Source organism: Canis lupus, chromosome 4 (assembly GCF_048164855.1).
Source record: "Canis lupus baileyi chromosome 4, mCanLup2.hap1, whole genome shotgun sequence".
Lineage (NCBI taxonomy): Eukaryota > Metazoa > Chordata > Mammalia > Carnivora > Canidae > Canis > Canis lupus.
The window spans coordinates 67,828,735-67,846,079 of NC_132841.1; the positions used below are offsets into that span (position 1 = coordinate 67,828,735).

At 39.8% G+C, this 17,345-nt stretch overlaps 1 protein-coding gene across 8 annotated transcripts in view; it reads right to left on the bottom strand.

The window, feature by feature from the left end:
* GHR (growth hormone receptor) overlaps positions 1–17,345 on the bottom strand; it is a 270,875-nt gene that overhangs the window by 59,189 nt on the left and 194,341 nt on the right. For 5 of the 8 annotated variants that reach the window (XM_072824747.1, XM_072824745.1, XM_072824748.1 and 2 more), the window contains exon 3: positions 15,712–15,777. The exons of the other annotated variants lie outside the window; for them this stretch is intronic. In XM_072824747.1, coding sequence (XP_072680848.1) covers positions 15,712–15,777 — 66 coding nt within the window. The remainder of the gene's footprint in view (positions 1–15,711; positions 15,778–17,345) is intronic. 8 annotated transcript variants of the gene reach the window in all.

Here is a 17,345-nt window from a genome sequence, read left to right on the forward strand (position 1 = left end):
AGATTTCCCCTTAATTTTTACTTAGGGTTTTTATTTTATTATAGTATTAATATCACAGTACTCAGCTCTTGTTTGTAGTTGGCTAATTAGTCTCATTCATAATGAAAAAAGGACCATAATCCCATCTTAAACTTAGCACAGTGCAGCTCAGTGTTTTCCATTCAGATGGTTCTCAACCGTAATGTTATAATTATATCATTTTCTCAGCAGCATCACCCACTATAATTACAGTCAAAGCTAAGATGATGTTTATAAGTGTACCAGAGAGGATGGAATTATTTCGTTTTAAGTGATTCATTTACCTCCTCTGTTGGTAACAGAAATGTGTGGTAATGGAAGAGTCATGGTCTTAATATACTGCTCTGAACAACAATTTTGGATGCCAAGAAGCCAAAAAAGAAAATAAAAAACCCCAAACCCCAATATGAGAAAGTATGGGAGACATAATTCCCGGTCTGGTTGCCACAATGACTCCTAATTTAAAAATCTAGGACAGGTCAGGTAATGGAGACTAGCATGCTGGTGGCCACTGGGGGGGCCTCCAGGATGTCCTCGCTTGATCTGCCTTGCTGCAGAGCATCCCCAAGCACCCCAAGTCAGTTTGTGGGACCAACGTTGTGGCAGTATTTTCTATCTAGGCTCTGAGGCTGGATGATAATGACACAGCCAAGCACAGATGATTTCTGTCCTGCAGGACCATTCATTCCTTTAAGACGTATTTCATTCACAGCCACTATGGGCCAGTTCTAGGTGCCAAGTACACGGCAAGGAACAGAGGAAAAATCTGTTTCTCATGAACCTTAACTGTAATGTATTTTAAAACTGTCTTTTGTTTGTTGCCTAGGTGAATAAAAAGAAAGCTTTTACTTTTACTATGAGGGATGCAGACTCATCCATATTAGCTTATATGCCAAAACCTCAGTCAGGTATAGATTAAAAGTCACCATTTTCTTAATATGTAGGCATGGACCCAGTGTGCCAAGGAGAGATATGGGAGATGACTAGAACATGTTGGGTTATGTGTGCTGGGTTCATTTGTAATCAGCTATGAGATAGCACCTGTCAATCCTGTGACACTGACAGAGTCAGAGATAGACACTTCATTTCCAGTGCACCTCTCACTTGCTTGTCCAAAGCCTCTGGTTTAAAATGTTTCATAAAACTTGACATTCTTTGCCTTGTCCTGCTCTGTGAAACCTTATGTGCAGGAGGATCAGAAGATTGACACTGTGGTCAACCATAAAGGATGACTTGGTGGGAAGACTTATCTAGGTACATGTTTTGTGTTTGTATGTTAGGAATTATTTCTCATATGTATCGGATTTTCTTCTTCTTCTTTCTAGAATAGGCCAAGTAAGGAACAAATTTTGATAGCATTTAGGCCAACAAGCAGGTGCATACAGTACAGGTCATCCTCTCCTTTGGTTCTGAGATATCCAAGAACTGAGCCTAGGGCTTCTAGAAATCAGTCAGCAACACTAAGGGACTGAAGAGTCTTGGAAATGAAATTCTGTTATTTTTGGTTATCACTTGGATTTCCTCTAATTTATGTGTATTTGAATGACTGTGCCACCTACACTGCTCTCAGCCTCTAGGGTCCTAACGTGGGACATTGGGGCAGAGGTGAGTGAGGGAGAAAGCAGGCTATGCAGCCCAGGCAAGGGCAGGGTGGCCCTATTCCAAATGATCTAAGCGTGTAAAAGGCAAGCCTTCAAGCTGTAGCTTTAAGAGCTAATAGCTAGAAAGTGGAAATGAGAAAAAGGCTCCATTTAGGAAACTGCAACTAATTGTTTCTTTTTTCTCCCTTTTCTCTTTCTTTTTGGTTTGTGACTTAGTGCAAAGGCTATTGGTAATCTTTCCTATTTCTTGTTTTACAAGTGGTGAGAGGCTAACTGCGGGTGGGGGGGAGGGGAATGTAAATGATCTGCAGGCCTATCATCCTGGAAGCTCTTCTAGGACACAGCAGTGTTCACTACAATGTGACTTTGGTTCTAGGAAAATGCTTGCACCAATGCGAAACCTAGAGCAGTGCTTGTGTGCAAGCAAATATCATCACGTTAGATCACAGCGGCAATGAAATCTTTTGGGATTAAGCTCAAATAGGACTGAGAATCATAGCCTTAAATTCTAGCTAAGTCATTTATTTTTTTTTGCCAACCGAAACCAAGGATGCCTTTCAACATCAACCCTCAGGATCACACCCTACAGCATAACCCATTAATATCTAGTTAGCCAGAACACAAACATTTTCTGTTTTCCAATAGTAATTCTCTAAACTGGTATGTTCATATAAGGACCTTTCCCACTTTTCAGAGATAGCACTCTGGTCACTAGTAAGACTAATTTCATGGGTTTCACTGGAAACGTGAGTTGTCTTTATCAGGGGATGGGGGTTGAGACTGTTCATGAGGGATTACTCTATTATGAAATTTGCAAATATACACAAACATAGAGAGCATGGCTTAATGAGCCATATAAAATAACAAGAGTAAAACCATATGTTCATTATTAGTCATGAGAACAGTAAACCATATTATTTATTTTTTTTAGTCATCTGCTTTTACCCATAACTACCAACATGTGTATCTCTAAAAGCCAAGGACACTCTCATTAAAAAATAATACCAGTATTATACCTAACAAATTAATAATGATCCCTCAATAACATCAAATACCCAGTCTGTGCTCAAACTTCTAAGAATATCCTTAAAAATGTCTTGATAATTTATTTGTTTGAATCAGGATGCAAACTAGGGCCACACAATGTCTCTTAAATTGTTCAAATTCATCACCTTTCCTCTCTCTTCTTTTTATTACGTAATTTTTTGTTTTTGGTTGAGGGTAATTTCCCTTAGCTTATTGCATTCTTAGAGTCATTTAAAATGTTCCACTATCCCTCTTATTTCCCATAAACAGGCAATAAGACCTAGAAACTTAATTTGATTCCGTTCAACCCTCACAGAAAGAATCCATCATGGGTGGTGCTGCAAGTCCTATATCAAAGACATATAATATCAGATGATGGTGATATTGATCCAGGTTCAAAGTTTTGTCAGCCTGACTCACCCAGAATAGAGTTCACCTAAACATTTTGTCATTCACTGATTTGACCTTGCCCAAACCCACTATGTCATTAGGGATTCTAAACTGGTGATTTTTCTAATCCTTCCATTTCATATGGATTTATTAGATAGAATATATAAATAAACAAACAACAAGAAGAAAACATGTTTTTCTTCACCAGCTATTCAGTTATCCTGAAATGCAATTAGAACAAAAATTCAAGGTAATTGCCTATTTCCCTTGATGTATCAATTTTCAGAATGAGTACACATCCTAGTGACCTCCAAAGGCGACCATTTAAAAAAATATATCACTATAAACTTACTGATGAAACATATTTTGATGCCATTGTTGAGAGATTGGAATTATAAGAATAAGAATGATGAAGTCATTTCTCCTTTTTCAGGTGTTCTGGGCTGTTTTCATGGGAAAAAGCACATTGCATAATCTTGGCCACCTTTCCCTTTCTGATCCCCTTTTCTCTATCACTCTAATATTTTAGTAGGATCCCTCTGAAAATAGCAGAAGGCAAGACTAGAGACTAGATGACATATAAAAATCCATGCACAGATATGAAATCTCTAGGGAACCCCATGTGGATGTTTACTGAAGGATGCACTCATACTCAGAGAGGGATCAGTACACTCTAAATGTGTGAACACTGAGTAGACTCATATGCTAGACCCATGCCATGCTCAAATCACTGAGCATAGTTGCAGGAGTGCCACAGTCACTTGCAGTCTATGCTCCTCTGAATACCAGTGGCCACTGAAGGTATAATAGATGATCCCATGAAAACAAGATCCCTGGTCAACTATTTTCAGGAAGTGCTATGGGCTTTTTTCTTTCTCTGGGACAATCGTAAATGTACTAGTACTAATGTACTAGAATCTGAGTAATTCTGCAATAAAGAAACCTGTTTAACTTTGCATGTCCTAGTACTTCCTAAGCACTGGAGAAATGGTGGGCTCAAACATTAAGGGCAGAGTTTTTTGCAGGAGCATACAAAGGATCATTTTTGTTGGGGATTTTATTTTTATTATGTATGAGTAGTGGGTTAAGTTGTATGCCCCAAAGATATGCCCAAATCCTAATCCCTAGTATCTGTGAATGTGATCTTTGTTGGAAAAAGCATCTTTGTAGGTGTAATTATGGTAAGGATCTCAAAATGAGATTATTTTAGGTTAGGGCTTCAAATTCAATGATGGGTGTCCTTATAAGAGACAGAAAAAGAGAACAGACACAGACATAAGGAGAGGCCATGTGAAGTTGGGAGACAGAGAATGGAGTGATGTATCTACAAACTAAGAACCATCAAGGATTGCCAGCAGTTTCTAGAACCTAGGAGAGAGGCAGGGAACAGATTCTCCCTCAGAGCCTCCAGAAGGAACAAATACTAAGGACACCTTGATTTTGGACTTCTGGCCTCCATAACTGTGAGAGAGTCAGTTTCTGTTATTTGAAGCCACCAGGGTTATGGTAATTTGTTACATCAGTTTTAGGAAAGTAATATACTACACCTGAGCTCCATCAATGCAAGTCTGAGGTAGAACTCTGGCATTTATATTTATTGAAAATGACCTCGGGTGATTCTGATGGACACACCCATCAAGAACCACCATTTTAGGATCCTGGGGGTTGTAGGGTCAGTCATCTGCTTATACGGATATCCTATTAGGATTTTAGGCTTCGGCTGTGGCTCTGGATGCACCAACGAAGCCTGCAGCCCTTTATCTCCAAGTCTCTGTTTTTCAAAGAAAGTCGTCCAAAAGAAACTATTTTTGAGCCATCCTTTAAGAGGTACAGTGGAACTATCACAGTTGGTGATGATGGGCAAGGCTGTGTGCAAGTAGGAGGAGGGAATTATGGGCTCAAAAAAGAGAGGGAAACCAGCTTTTGCCAAGTGAGTCCTACAGATCTCACTTGAAGAGAATTCTCATTTTGCAGCCCAAACAAGGCCAAGCTTCACCTTCTTTTGGTAAATGAGAAATCTTGGTCTCCAAACTTCTATTCCTTCTGGACTCAGTTTCCTTCTTTCCCTCTGCTGCCCAAGAAGGCTGCTTCTTTCATTCCAGATTCTGTCCACCTGAAAGCATTTTCTTTCTTTTCCTAATCGTTCTCTTTTCAGCAGTCTAGCTGCACCAGGTGATCTTTTTGATACACCTCTCTCTCAGGCTTTTGGTCTCATCATAAGGAGCTGGAGGGGTTTCTCTAGTCCTGTCAGTAACTGACTAATAACAAGGTATCTGCTGTTATAAATACCTCAGCAATGAGAGGTTTACAAGGCAGGATGTAACTGGTGGATGCAACTGGTGGATGCTATTCTGGTTTTCTGGTTTGACAGCTTCTCCCATTGAGGTTGACTATACCCTAGGAGGTTATTTAGTCAAAATTTAATCAAGATTATTCAGTCAAAAATGAAATTTTGGGGAAGGTACCAAAGAAAAATTTCATATACTTCAAAATTTTTGCCTTCATCCAGGAAAATCAGGGTATTTAGAGTGCGGTGTAGGGAGAGACAGAGAGGAGGGGTAGTGAGGTGGTATTAAAGAAGGTGGGAAACATTCCTCCTCTTTCTGTTCCAGAGAGTTCCTGCTCCAATGCTCAGAGCCAGCCACAGTTCACCTGTAGTATGCATTGAATGGCCTGTCATAGACCAGCCTGAGCACCTCACCATTAGTTAACATATTATTTGTTGCTGCTGTTAAATTTTATCCAGGAAGCCTCCTTATAAATGAACTTGTGAAGCAAAAACAAATTTTAACTTAGAGACTCCATATAAGGAATCTTACCAATAAAATAGTGCATGATTATTGTCAAATGACTCATCTGGAATGTAATTGTTCCTTGGGACTGAGTTTCATCTAGTAGGGGTTAAAGATGCTCTTTGGAAAAGTAGGAAAAGTGTGTTTTGATGGCACACATTTTAGTGGTCTGTACAGTCTCATTTCTTCTATACCTAAGGACAGCCTTTCATGGACAAGAGTTAAGAAAGGGAATAATATTCTACTAGGTGCCAAACATTGTGCCTAATCTTGCTGGTGAAGCAAGTAGGCCAGGCTCTGGGGCCTCCCTTTTGCCCTCTTCCCCACCACCTCTTTTTGGGTGTCTGTCTTTCCTGCCTGGAGCCCATGTCTTGTACTCTGGCAGCTGGAATTGGGAAAACCTCTCAGGCCCTCCCTTTCACTGTTCCCTAGTTCCCTGCTTCTAAAAGGCAGTGAAAAATACAAAAAACAGTAAAATTTGTTAAATCAATTTTTCTCAAACTGGGCTGTACGAACATTCTCTGGAGTCTGTGAGAATTTTATTTTCTTAAAATATATATCATTTGGATGTGAGATATACTATACTAGATCCAGCCTTCTTTCTATCCTCCCAGAAAATACAGATGAAGTTAAATTGGATATGCACTTTGGTGAGTGGGTGAGGAAGTAGGCAGGGCACTTCTGGGGACCCAGGTTGCTACTATTCTTTCAAGAGCAGTAATAGAAGTAGTAGCCATAAGCAGCAGCAGTAGTAAAAAATAATAAAATATCTAACATTTATTCCATACCTATTTTGTGCCAGGAGTTTTTCTATGTACCTATCTGCTCCTCACAATGACCCTCTGAGATAGGTGTTAGCATCTCCATTTATAGATGGAGAAGTTGGAGCTTGTGGCATATTGGCAGGATGCTGGATGCACACATGTAAGACAACTCATGGTCTCCAGCAACCCAAACCCTAAAGTCCTCATCACAGAGCTTGTGACACCAAGTGAAACCAATAAGAGTTTATAAGACTGAGGGTACAAGGTCCTGTTTAAATTGTGAAGAAAGGGACAGAGTATATAAAGATGAAGAAGACTACCTCCTTGCCCTCAAAAAACTTACAGTCTATAAGGAAAGACACCAGGTGTACATAAGACATTTGAGTTTAATGCAAAAGATGCACAACTTCAAAAGCTTTTAGGATTCGGAAAAAGAAAAGCTTCATCACAGAAAGGATGTTATCCAGGTGTTTCTCTATTGCTTTGGGGTTTGCCTTGCAGAAGCTTCATGGTGACAGGTGCACAAAGCCAGATGTGCTGACAACAGAGAGCACAGATGGGCTCTCCTGCAAATATTTGCTTTCACATTAATCCAAATTTGGAGTTTAAAAATTCTGTTTATTAAGGAATGTTAAGAGAGAATAAAGAACCATTCAAGGCTGTTTTTCCATAACATGTGGAAAATCAGAAATTAATCTACAGCAGTAAACACATGAATGTTACCTGAGAACACCTTGAAGACTCATGAAAGCTATCCATCTGAATCATAACATCTATGGTGATGTGGTGAGGTTTCAGGTTTATGAGTCTTTTACATTACACAATTTCCTTTTTTTTTGTATATTTTTTTTATTGGAGTTCGATTTGCCAACATATAGCATAATACCCAGTGCTCATCACCCAGTCACCCCAACCCCCCGCCCACCTCCCTTTCCACCACCCCTTGTTCGTTTCCCAGAGTTAGGAGTCTCTCATGTTCCATCACCCTCTCTGCTATTTCCCACTTATTTTCTCTACTTTCCCCTTTATTCCCTTTCACTATTTTTTATATTCCCTGAATCAATGAGACCATATAATGTTTGTCCTTCTTCGATTGACTTGCTTCACTCAGCATAATACCCTTCAGTTCCATCCATGTCGAAGCAAATGGTGGGTATTTGTCGTTTCTAATGACTGAGTAATATTCCATTGTATACATAAACCACATCTTCTTTATCCATTCATCTTTCGATGGACACCGAGGCTCCTTCCACAGTTTGGCTATTGTGGACAGTGCTGCTATAAACATTGGGGTGCAGGTGTCCTGCCATCTCACATTACACTATTTTCTAATGGGAGAGTCTTTTGTCTTTATTCTTCAGCATGAATTCAGTTGCAGCAGGTTATAAAAGACTTACAAACTTGCAAAATTAAGTTTGTCCTCACACCAGAGCCATGTGATCTACTGACTGTAACTCTTCGAAAGATAAATATTGCGTGAAAATGATGTATGCAGACAGCTGAGTTGCAAATGCCTGCCTATTTCATCCATCACCGAGCATTTACAGATGCTCAGCATTCATTTGATGGAGTACCAATAGCACCACCACCACCATCACCAATAATAATCATTAACATAATAAATGTACAAGTCCATGTTGATTAGCAGATACTGTTAATCTTACTTCACAGTATAGGGTATTTCAGAATTGACTGTGAAGTAAATTCATAAAGTGAATCTTATACTCTCATTAATGTTAGTTACTGAATTGGAAATAATTTTTTTTGGAGATTAAAAGATAAGATGCAGTACAAACATGATGACTAGTTGATCCCTGGAGAAGCCACAGACAATCTGAAATAAATAGGCATGTTTACTTACAAAAAGTCTAGTCTAGTCTGAGGACCATAGTTTGCCAACCCCTAGATTAAATAATTGTTGACCTTAAAAGAAAAATAGCTATTTAGTATCACAGATTGCAAATTACATGCAAATCAATTTTTTATAAATCATACATTTTAAAAAGCCCTTTGAAAGTTGCATAACTTCTTTTCCAAATGATGTTTTTTATTTAGTAATTAATCACCTCAAGTTACTTTTGGTTTAAATATATATTATTTCATATTGTATGTATTTGCTAAGAGGCATGCTCTTACTTGGATTACTACTTAATGGCACCTATGTTTGAATTCCATAAATATAAACGTGATGTGTTGTCTGCTTTCACAGTGTATATATTAATTTGTATTAAAATCAGTACAGCTCTACATAATGAATTCAAGAGCTTTTCTCAGATATGCACATTATCTAAAAAAACTGTTCATCACACAACAGAAGCTGGTGTGGACTCAGTTCAGGGATTCTTTCCCTAGAGAGGTTCCTGTATGCAGAAGCCAGAGCTCTCTTGGGGGCAGTGGTTTTGGAGAAGCCAAGCCGTGAATCAGAAGGCTGCATGCTAGAAGGACTCACAGGTCACAACCAATATTGTGATGCTTCAACTTTCTAGAGTCTACAAAGTGCTCACCACCCACTGAGGTCACCCAGGGTGAAAGAACGTTTATCTTGGATTTCATCCTTGAAAAATGTGTGTTATGCCTTGGAAGAGAAACAAAACTAGGAACTGGTATATGGAGCACACAAACGCCCACAGGAATTTTTAGGGAGATGCTTAATCATCCTTCTAAGACTTAAAAAAAAAATGACTCATTTCTCAGATCAAGGTTTTTAGAGGCATATGCTCACAGATTTCTAAATACTTTTTTATTGTTTGGATTCCAAAGAAATAAAAGACCTTGATATGTGTCTACAACCAGAAAGGAGCTGCAGGTACCTGAAGAGGCTGGCCTTGAGCTGTGGGCAAGTTTATAAATGTTTATTAAAGTCTGTAAAATTTTATATCTTGCCCCAGAGGTTTCACCAATACTGGCCTAAGCATATGCACAGCCACTAGTTCTCTTATAAATTAAGTAGTAAATATCTACTTACCGCTGATTAGGGCTCAGCAAATTGCTGGGAGTCGAAGGAGGATAACAAAGTTAAAATCTAATATTTATTTTACAAAGAATCTGTATCTCCCAACAATTACATGTGAATACAGGACGGTGTATAATAATGATAACAGGACACTAACACCTGATAACCAATGGTAGGCACCAACTGGCTATTTCAGGCTGGAAAAAAGTCACTGCCAGGACCATATTTTGTGGTAGGTGAACGCTGTTGTTGAATTATCAATAATATGCATTATGTACACCTTATTTGACTTATCTAGGGGTAGGTACAAGCACTGTTCTGACAGTATCTTCTTCACTCTCAGGTTAGTCTGTTAGGATGCTCAGGAAAGCTGTTTTCTCTGTACCTCCACTTCTTCTTGTGTAAAGTGCATAATTCTATCTGTGTTCCTCCCACTTCAGAGAAGCAAGGAAGGCAATAAACAGTGTTGGCAGGACACTGAGCATTATCTGGACATTAGTGCTGTGAGTCAGGAAGGGCTACCAGTAGTCTGGGTGCAAGAGAGAGCCAACATAAACACTGTTTCCTTAGAAGGGATCATAATCATCTGTGTTTACTTACTGAAATCATTTACCGGACTATTTATACACAGAAGACTGTCAAGAATTCAACATCAGCTTCAATGTCAGAACCCAGTGTCAGAGCTGTGCTCTAAAGCAGGTCCACAGCTCAAGTTCTTTATTACAAATAAATGCTGCACATTCTAAGGTACCAGCCACGCACAGACACACTCTCCTTGTGGTGTGCTTGTTTTAGCTGTAATGTCAGCTAATAAGCCCTCAAAGTCGAAAAGATCTGATGAAGATGGATCCTCAAAGCTGAGAGGGTCATCCAGCTCAGATGAGGGCAGTGATGGGTCACAGGCAGGTGTGGGGCCACTGTTCCCTCAGCAGATGAAATGCCAATGGGATACTACAGTGATGGTATAGAGAGGTCCTACGACATATCCCAAACTAGACCATGACACTTGTTCCCTGACCTGAAGTGAAGTTTCTGTGGAAGGCTTTCTGGGAAAGATGGTATGTGTTTATAGCAACAGACAAGAGAAATTTCTCCTCTCGTAGATCTTTAGCCCTCTCCTTTCATAAATGGCTGCTGAAGGGCACAGAAGTGCTCTGTACTAGCCAAAGAGTAATTAAGATATTGGGAGAAAACCTGGCTTTTTTTTTTTTTTTTTAACTTTTGTGTGTGGGTACAAAACCCAACACCATTCACTAAGCACTTGTCATGTGCCAGGTACTTCCCAGGTACTGTGGGATACAAGGATGTATAAGAGATGGCCCCTATCCTTGAGGATAGTACAATCTATTCCAAGGGAATAGAAAGCATTCCAAAGAACCCATAAGGTTCAAATGACATGATATTAAGTTCCAACATTAAGTTGAATATAGGACAATTCATACAGTTCACTTCTAATACTTGATGGAATAAACTAAGAGCCACGAGAGAATACAATAAACCATGGGGCCAGATACTATTCTAACTCTTTTAAATATGTCAACATTTGTAATTCTCACAACAACAAAATAGTAGGTACCACAAGTACCTACTATTAGCATCTCTATTTTAGAGATAAACACATAAGACAAAACAGAACACTTATAAAACTTAGGAAAGATCATTCAGGTAGATCTGACACTTAACTGGTCTGTCCTGCTATCAGGCTGGTTTCTTTCAAGTACTGTGTTATATACTATTTCTCCTTAAGAGAAAGCAGGAAAGGTCTACAGAGATTCCAAAGTGGAAGTACTCATCCTTGTGGGGCATAAAGCAATAACTGAAAAATGCTTTAAAGACAAAACACATGAAGGATGTTCCTGACTTAGAGAGAATTTCTGGCGAAGGAGTAGTTAGGAATGGATACAATGAAGCAGGAAATACAAGGACATAAACATCGGTGTCCACAGTATACAAGGGAGATAAGGCTGGCTGGAAAGGCATGTAGGACCCATGTCATGGACCTTCTTGATGCCAGGGAGAGGAGTTTACTCATAATGTAGAAAACAGTGGAGAGCTACTGAACGGTGATGGAGCATAAAAATCACAGCATCAGACATAGGCAGGAAGAGCGAATATGGGAGCAGCAAGCAGGGTCGCTTGGAGTGGGGAAAAGGAGGGGGTAAGAAAGAAATGAGCAGGCAAGGACGTGAGTCCAGCTAAGAACAGAAGATAAGGACCTGCAAAGGTGACGACTACTGTATCAAATTTGTCTTATAATCACGTGTTTATTGAAAAGGAACTCATGATTGCGAAGGAAGTTGTTCGTGAACTTATCAGGCTTTAAGCAGTTCATCTGTTGTACCCCTCTAAGATGAGAACCTTCTGGAATCCTTTCAAAACTCTGACCTCGTCATTGACATTTATGTTCAGAATGCCTGTTTTCATAAAATTTTGGATTAATTTATACTCCAAATGTCAGTCAATGAGACTTCAATATTTTTCTCCAGTTGGACACTCATTTTAATTTGAAGTGGAAATGCCATTGATTATAAAATTTACACTTTCATAGTAATACACAGTACATTCAGTGAAAAGGAATGACTTTTATAAATGAGAGAGAAAAAATAATCTTTAGAAAGATGTGTAGGAGGTAGGTCTGCCAATGCTGCTCAGCAACAGAATTAGGTTTACGATTTGCACCTAAAGTCATCAGAACCTGGGGGCTGATGGTTACGGTTGTCCACACAGCTCGAATATTTTTACATCACCAGCTCACTATAGGAAACCCATCATGAGGAGACTTTGGGCTTCCTGGTATGGAGGTGTTCGGCTGGCAGATGGGTAAGTGGTTCCAAATCTGGAGACAAAGTGCACCCTGTGTGACTGAGCAGTGAGGGGACAAAGAGGCCAACTTGGGTCAGACTCTGGTCAATGCACACGCCTCTTCTACTGTTGCCATACTGTATAGCCTCTGCCTGTAAGGAAGCTGTTCTCAGAGTATAAACCATTTGATTCCCAGGAGTCCTCTCTGCAATGGAACACTTAGGGTGATGAATGCGTAATTAACACAGGTGAGATCGGTTTCTCCCTGATGGCTCCAGGCAGCCAAAGGCTCGATAACAAGGGGTGTTTGTGGGACTTGCTAAGGGTGGAGAAGGATCGGTAACCAGGGAGCTATTAAGGCTAGTTCCATTTAATTAATTTATTTGCATTATCATTTATTCCTTACTGTGTTCAAGGTACCATTTTAGGTCCTGGGAGTTACACAACTCTGAACAAGATATAGCTGTTCGTAATCCAGATGGGGAGATGGGGAGATAAGAGAAATATACAAATAACTCTACTCCAAAGCAGCATCTGATATATTCCTTAAAAGTGGTATAAAAGAGTATCATCCCTCTTAAAGACAAGCATGGAGAAGGGAAGCACTGTCTTAAGTCAAGGGCCAAAGTGTTCCGGATGAGATTTAAAGTATGGGCAGGATTTATATTTGTAGAAGGCGGGGGGTAGGTGGAAGGGGGATTGTTTTGGAAGATGGGATGACATGAGCAAAGTCCTAGGGGAAGGAGAGCACAGTGTGCCTGGGGAGTACTAAGTACTAAGGACTTGTAAGCTGGGATGAGGGATCTTGGATTTCAGTGTCTTGGGATAGGTTTGTAGTTTGAAATTTGAGTTGTTTAGAGCAGAGTGATATGTTGAGCTCTTAGAATTGTCACTGGCATACACAAAAGGAGAGATGAATAGGGGGAGGAGAGGGGAGGGAGACAGCTATGAAGGAGTTACTGCAAGCCCAAGAATAAAGTTCAAGGTGGCTCTAGAGGTGGCATGGCATTTATTTGTTAGGTCAGTTCTCTCTCAAATTTTTTTAGAGACAGTTGTAATTTTTTCCCTCCATCAGGGTTTTGCTTTGAATGTGAGAATTTGGAAAAGTGTACATAGGAAATGTATGACTTCTAATTGTGTAATGACGACATTTCATGTTGAACCCTAGCTTCTTGTGTAAAATGATCTCCTGAGTGAGAATAGGAGCTCCCTGATGTTAGGACAATATCTTATTCACTTCTTTCTTCCCCAGAGTGCAGAGCTGGTGCTGGTGCATATGCTTGTGATACGGTGACAGTGTACACGGTGAGATGACATGAACACTGGGGTCTGTTGTAGCTCAGTGAGATGCTCAAATGATAAAGGTTGCCACGTGTCCAAGCATGTGCACTGTAGAAGGTGAGCACTGATTGACATGTGCACTGATAGGGGTAACTTTATCCAGTTAGTTTTGGGATGGAGGGAGCAGGCTAGAAGGACAGTATTCTTTGTATGGGCAGGTCAGTATCTGTGTGATGTATCACAGATCAAGGACAATGAGTCTTGCCCATCACAAAGACAGACAATCAATGAATGCCGAATGACCTAGCAGGAATTTCCTCAACAGATCTGCCATACCCAGAGGTTGTATTGCAACAAGGCCCTCTGCTTAGGTCCTCAGACCCCATGACTCTACAAAGAAGATGGGAAAAATTGTAGCACCCCTCTGGGGGGAAATGAAGGGCAGTGGACTATGTTTGCGTGCAGAGGAAGGACCACTGTGGGATGGAACAGGCACCATTAGGAAAACATTCTTTTTTTTTTTTTTAGTTTTTTTTTTTTTTTTAAGATTTATTTATTCATGAGAGAGAGAGAGAGAGAGAGAGAGAGGCAGACACATAGGAAGAGGGAGAAGCAGGCTCCATGCAGGGAGCCTGATAAGGAACTCGATCCCAGGACTCCAGGATCACGCCCTGAGCCGAAGGCAGACGCTTAACCACTGAGCTACCCAGGTATCCCCTTTTTATAGTTTTTTATTTTAATGCCAGTATAATTAGCATAGAGTGCTATATTATTTCCAGGTGTACACTACAGTGACTCAACAATTTTGTTCATAGGAAAACATTTTTAGCTGATCCCTTCTCATTTCCTTGCAGAAAGTAGCAATAAGTCCCATCCTCTGCTGTGTGAAGGCTTTGAAATCTACTGGCTGGGAGGACCCAAATATGATGAAAAGGCCACCCTTTTTGTAATCCTTCATATTAACTAGGGAGCAGAGGAACATGTTCGAGGCTTCTGAAACAGGAGGGCTGTAAAGAGTTTGTGGCCTGGCACAACTGACAAGTGGATGGCATTTGTCAAAAATAGCACTAATGCTCCTTTTGAGTCACCTCCAAGGATTTACATCTCATGTAGAAATTTACTCTGTAATTATGTCATAAAATCCAAATTATGGTTTCATAATACCAGAATTACCAATGAAACAGCAATGGCTTAAACTCAAGTTAGGTGCATTGTCTTCCCTTCCTCTGCTGTGTCATGCAGACTCCAGCATATACTTCGAAAGAGAGAATCCTTCCCTGTAATTTAATTAAAGGCACCCATTACTGATCAGGATTTGGGTTAGGTCACATGAGGAATTTAGAAGCAGCATAAAAAGTGGGCCTTGTCTTAAAGCTCAACATAATTCATTAATTCAGGCAGCCTATACAGCTCATTGAGTTCCATGCATGGTACTAACATCTATACTCCAGTACCGGGAAGTAAATCTATCATGGAACAATGGACAAAGTTCCATGGGAGCACAGAGGCAGAACAAGTCTTTGCTCCTAGAGGATTTAGAGGAGCTTCCCCACAGGGCTGAGGTCTGAGTTCAGTCTGGGGGATGAAGAAGAGATTGTCAGAGGACAAAAGGGTGTGTACAAAGGCATTTTAAGGAGAAGAAAGAGCTTGAAGGTAGAATTTTGGAGCATAAGATGATATGGCTGAAGGGCAAGTTTAACTGTCAAGGTGATAGAAATATCTCAAAATAATAATGACAATATAATACACAATTTGTAAGAGGGGGCAGGTTCCTAGACTCAATAAACTAATTGTTGGTCCACAGTAAATAAATCTTTTCCCCCTTCTCATTAATTTGGCTTTACTTCCAAGGATAAGCAAATTAGAGAAATAAAGAAGCAGCTTTGCACAGAAGCTGAAAAAAGACACCTTTTAAAAATATATACATATTTTTTTGCTTGTTTGTGCAATTTCAATCATTCATCCAGGTATCAAATCTCAAATAAAGCACAGATAGGACGGTAGCTTGAATTATAATTAAATTATAATTATAATGTCTTGATGGACAAGATCACTGGTGACAGAAAAAGGACTGAAATTCTTACTTGTCCCTAGGCCTGGATTAACTCTTTGTAGACTCTGGGATGCGCTGCCAAGGATAGTTGGTGTGGCTGGAACAGAAAGGGAAGAAAACCATTAGTCATCCCTGTAAAAATGGTCTGATGTGACTCTGTTACAATTTCACTTTCAAGGGACAAAAATGTGACCTGGCTCAACCTCACAATAATTCTCTCCCTTGTTTTCCTTCTTTCTTTTTAAAATTAAAATCATACCTACTCTCTAAAAAGAACTCATAAATATCAGAGCACATGGAAACCCAGTGTTAGTCACCTCTGGTCTCCTGGCTAGACATGGTCAGGAACAATGGAAAAACGCCTTCCTAGAACATCTGAGTCCAAGCTTCAGTCTTGCTTGTGAAAATGGAGAGGAACATAAATTCTTTTTTCGAAAACAGTATTAAAAACATTTCAGTCAAACAAGTTTATTCTTGGAAATAAACACGTGAGCAATCCTGGGAATGGGGAAGGGATGAGGGGAACTGAGAAGTTAGGACGGACACGGAACTTTGTGACATGAGACGGGCAATGAATCATCTATTCTAAAAGTGGTTATAATTCTATGGATACTACTATTATGTTGCATTAAAAACAGGAAGAATGGAAAATGATCAATGTAGTTGTCATCGAACTGTTGAACTGGGTCATTTTGCTACAAGAGTCTGCAACTGTTATCTGGGCTTGGTGGAGAGGGGGTTTCTCTTGGATTCTGTACCTCCTTAGAGGGGCAACATGGTCCTGGCTCACAATAAACTCTGAAAGCAGTGAAACCGCTGATGCTTTTGGTCCTCAGTAGAAACCTACAGAAACAATGCTAAGAAATCCTTCTCTGATTATGAAAAAAGAGCGAGGAACAAAACAAAGATGCCCTGGGCAGTGAGCTGACCCACTCCTGTCACCCTGAATCTCCTGTCCACTTGCCCCGATCTTTTCAATACGCTTTTTCACTAGCTCCACCTACCCAGCTACCAGTAGGAAGCAGGTGTCAGGTCTGGTGTTCAAAATAATAGAACCCAACAGATGAAGTTAAGAGCCTCTCATTAAACTGCAGAATTCTAATCTTTCTTAAGTTTTTCAGTCTGCGCACATCAGTGAGAGCATTTTTCCAAGGGAAGTTAGGCTTTGGGGGCATTGATGAGTTAATATTTTAAATTCTGCATAAATATAAGTTCTAAAAGTATTCTTTATTTTCTCTCTAAATTTTAATATTAGAAGCTCATTTGCTGCCAAATGCAATAAAGAATTATGACAAAAAGCAAGCAGAATACACATTTGCCTAGAGTTAATGTACTGCACATTGATTTTAACGTGACCAGAAGGAAAATCGCATTTTATGAAAGTCCCCTGAAGGCTACTTGACTAGATGCCTCGATATCCTCAGTCTTTATTATTACCATCATCTGGAACATGCCCTCCTCCAATTCCTTGCTACAAATCAGACAACACTTTGTTTTATGACTCTTTGCCTTTAAGATGAGCACTAAAACATTCTTCTCAGTTGAGGGTTGGTATCTTTACATAATTTCTAACTATAAATGACCTGTTTCACTGACAACTGTAAACACCTGGAGAAACTTCTGATAGCTCAAAGGAAGAGAAAAATGAAGTCAACCATGGGATGT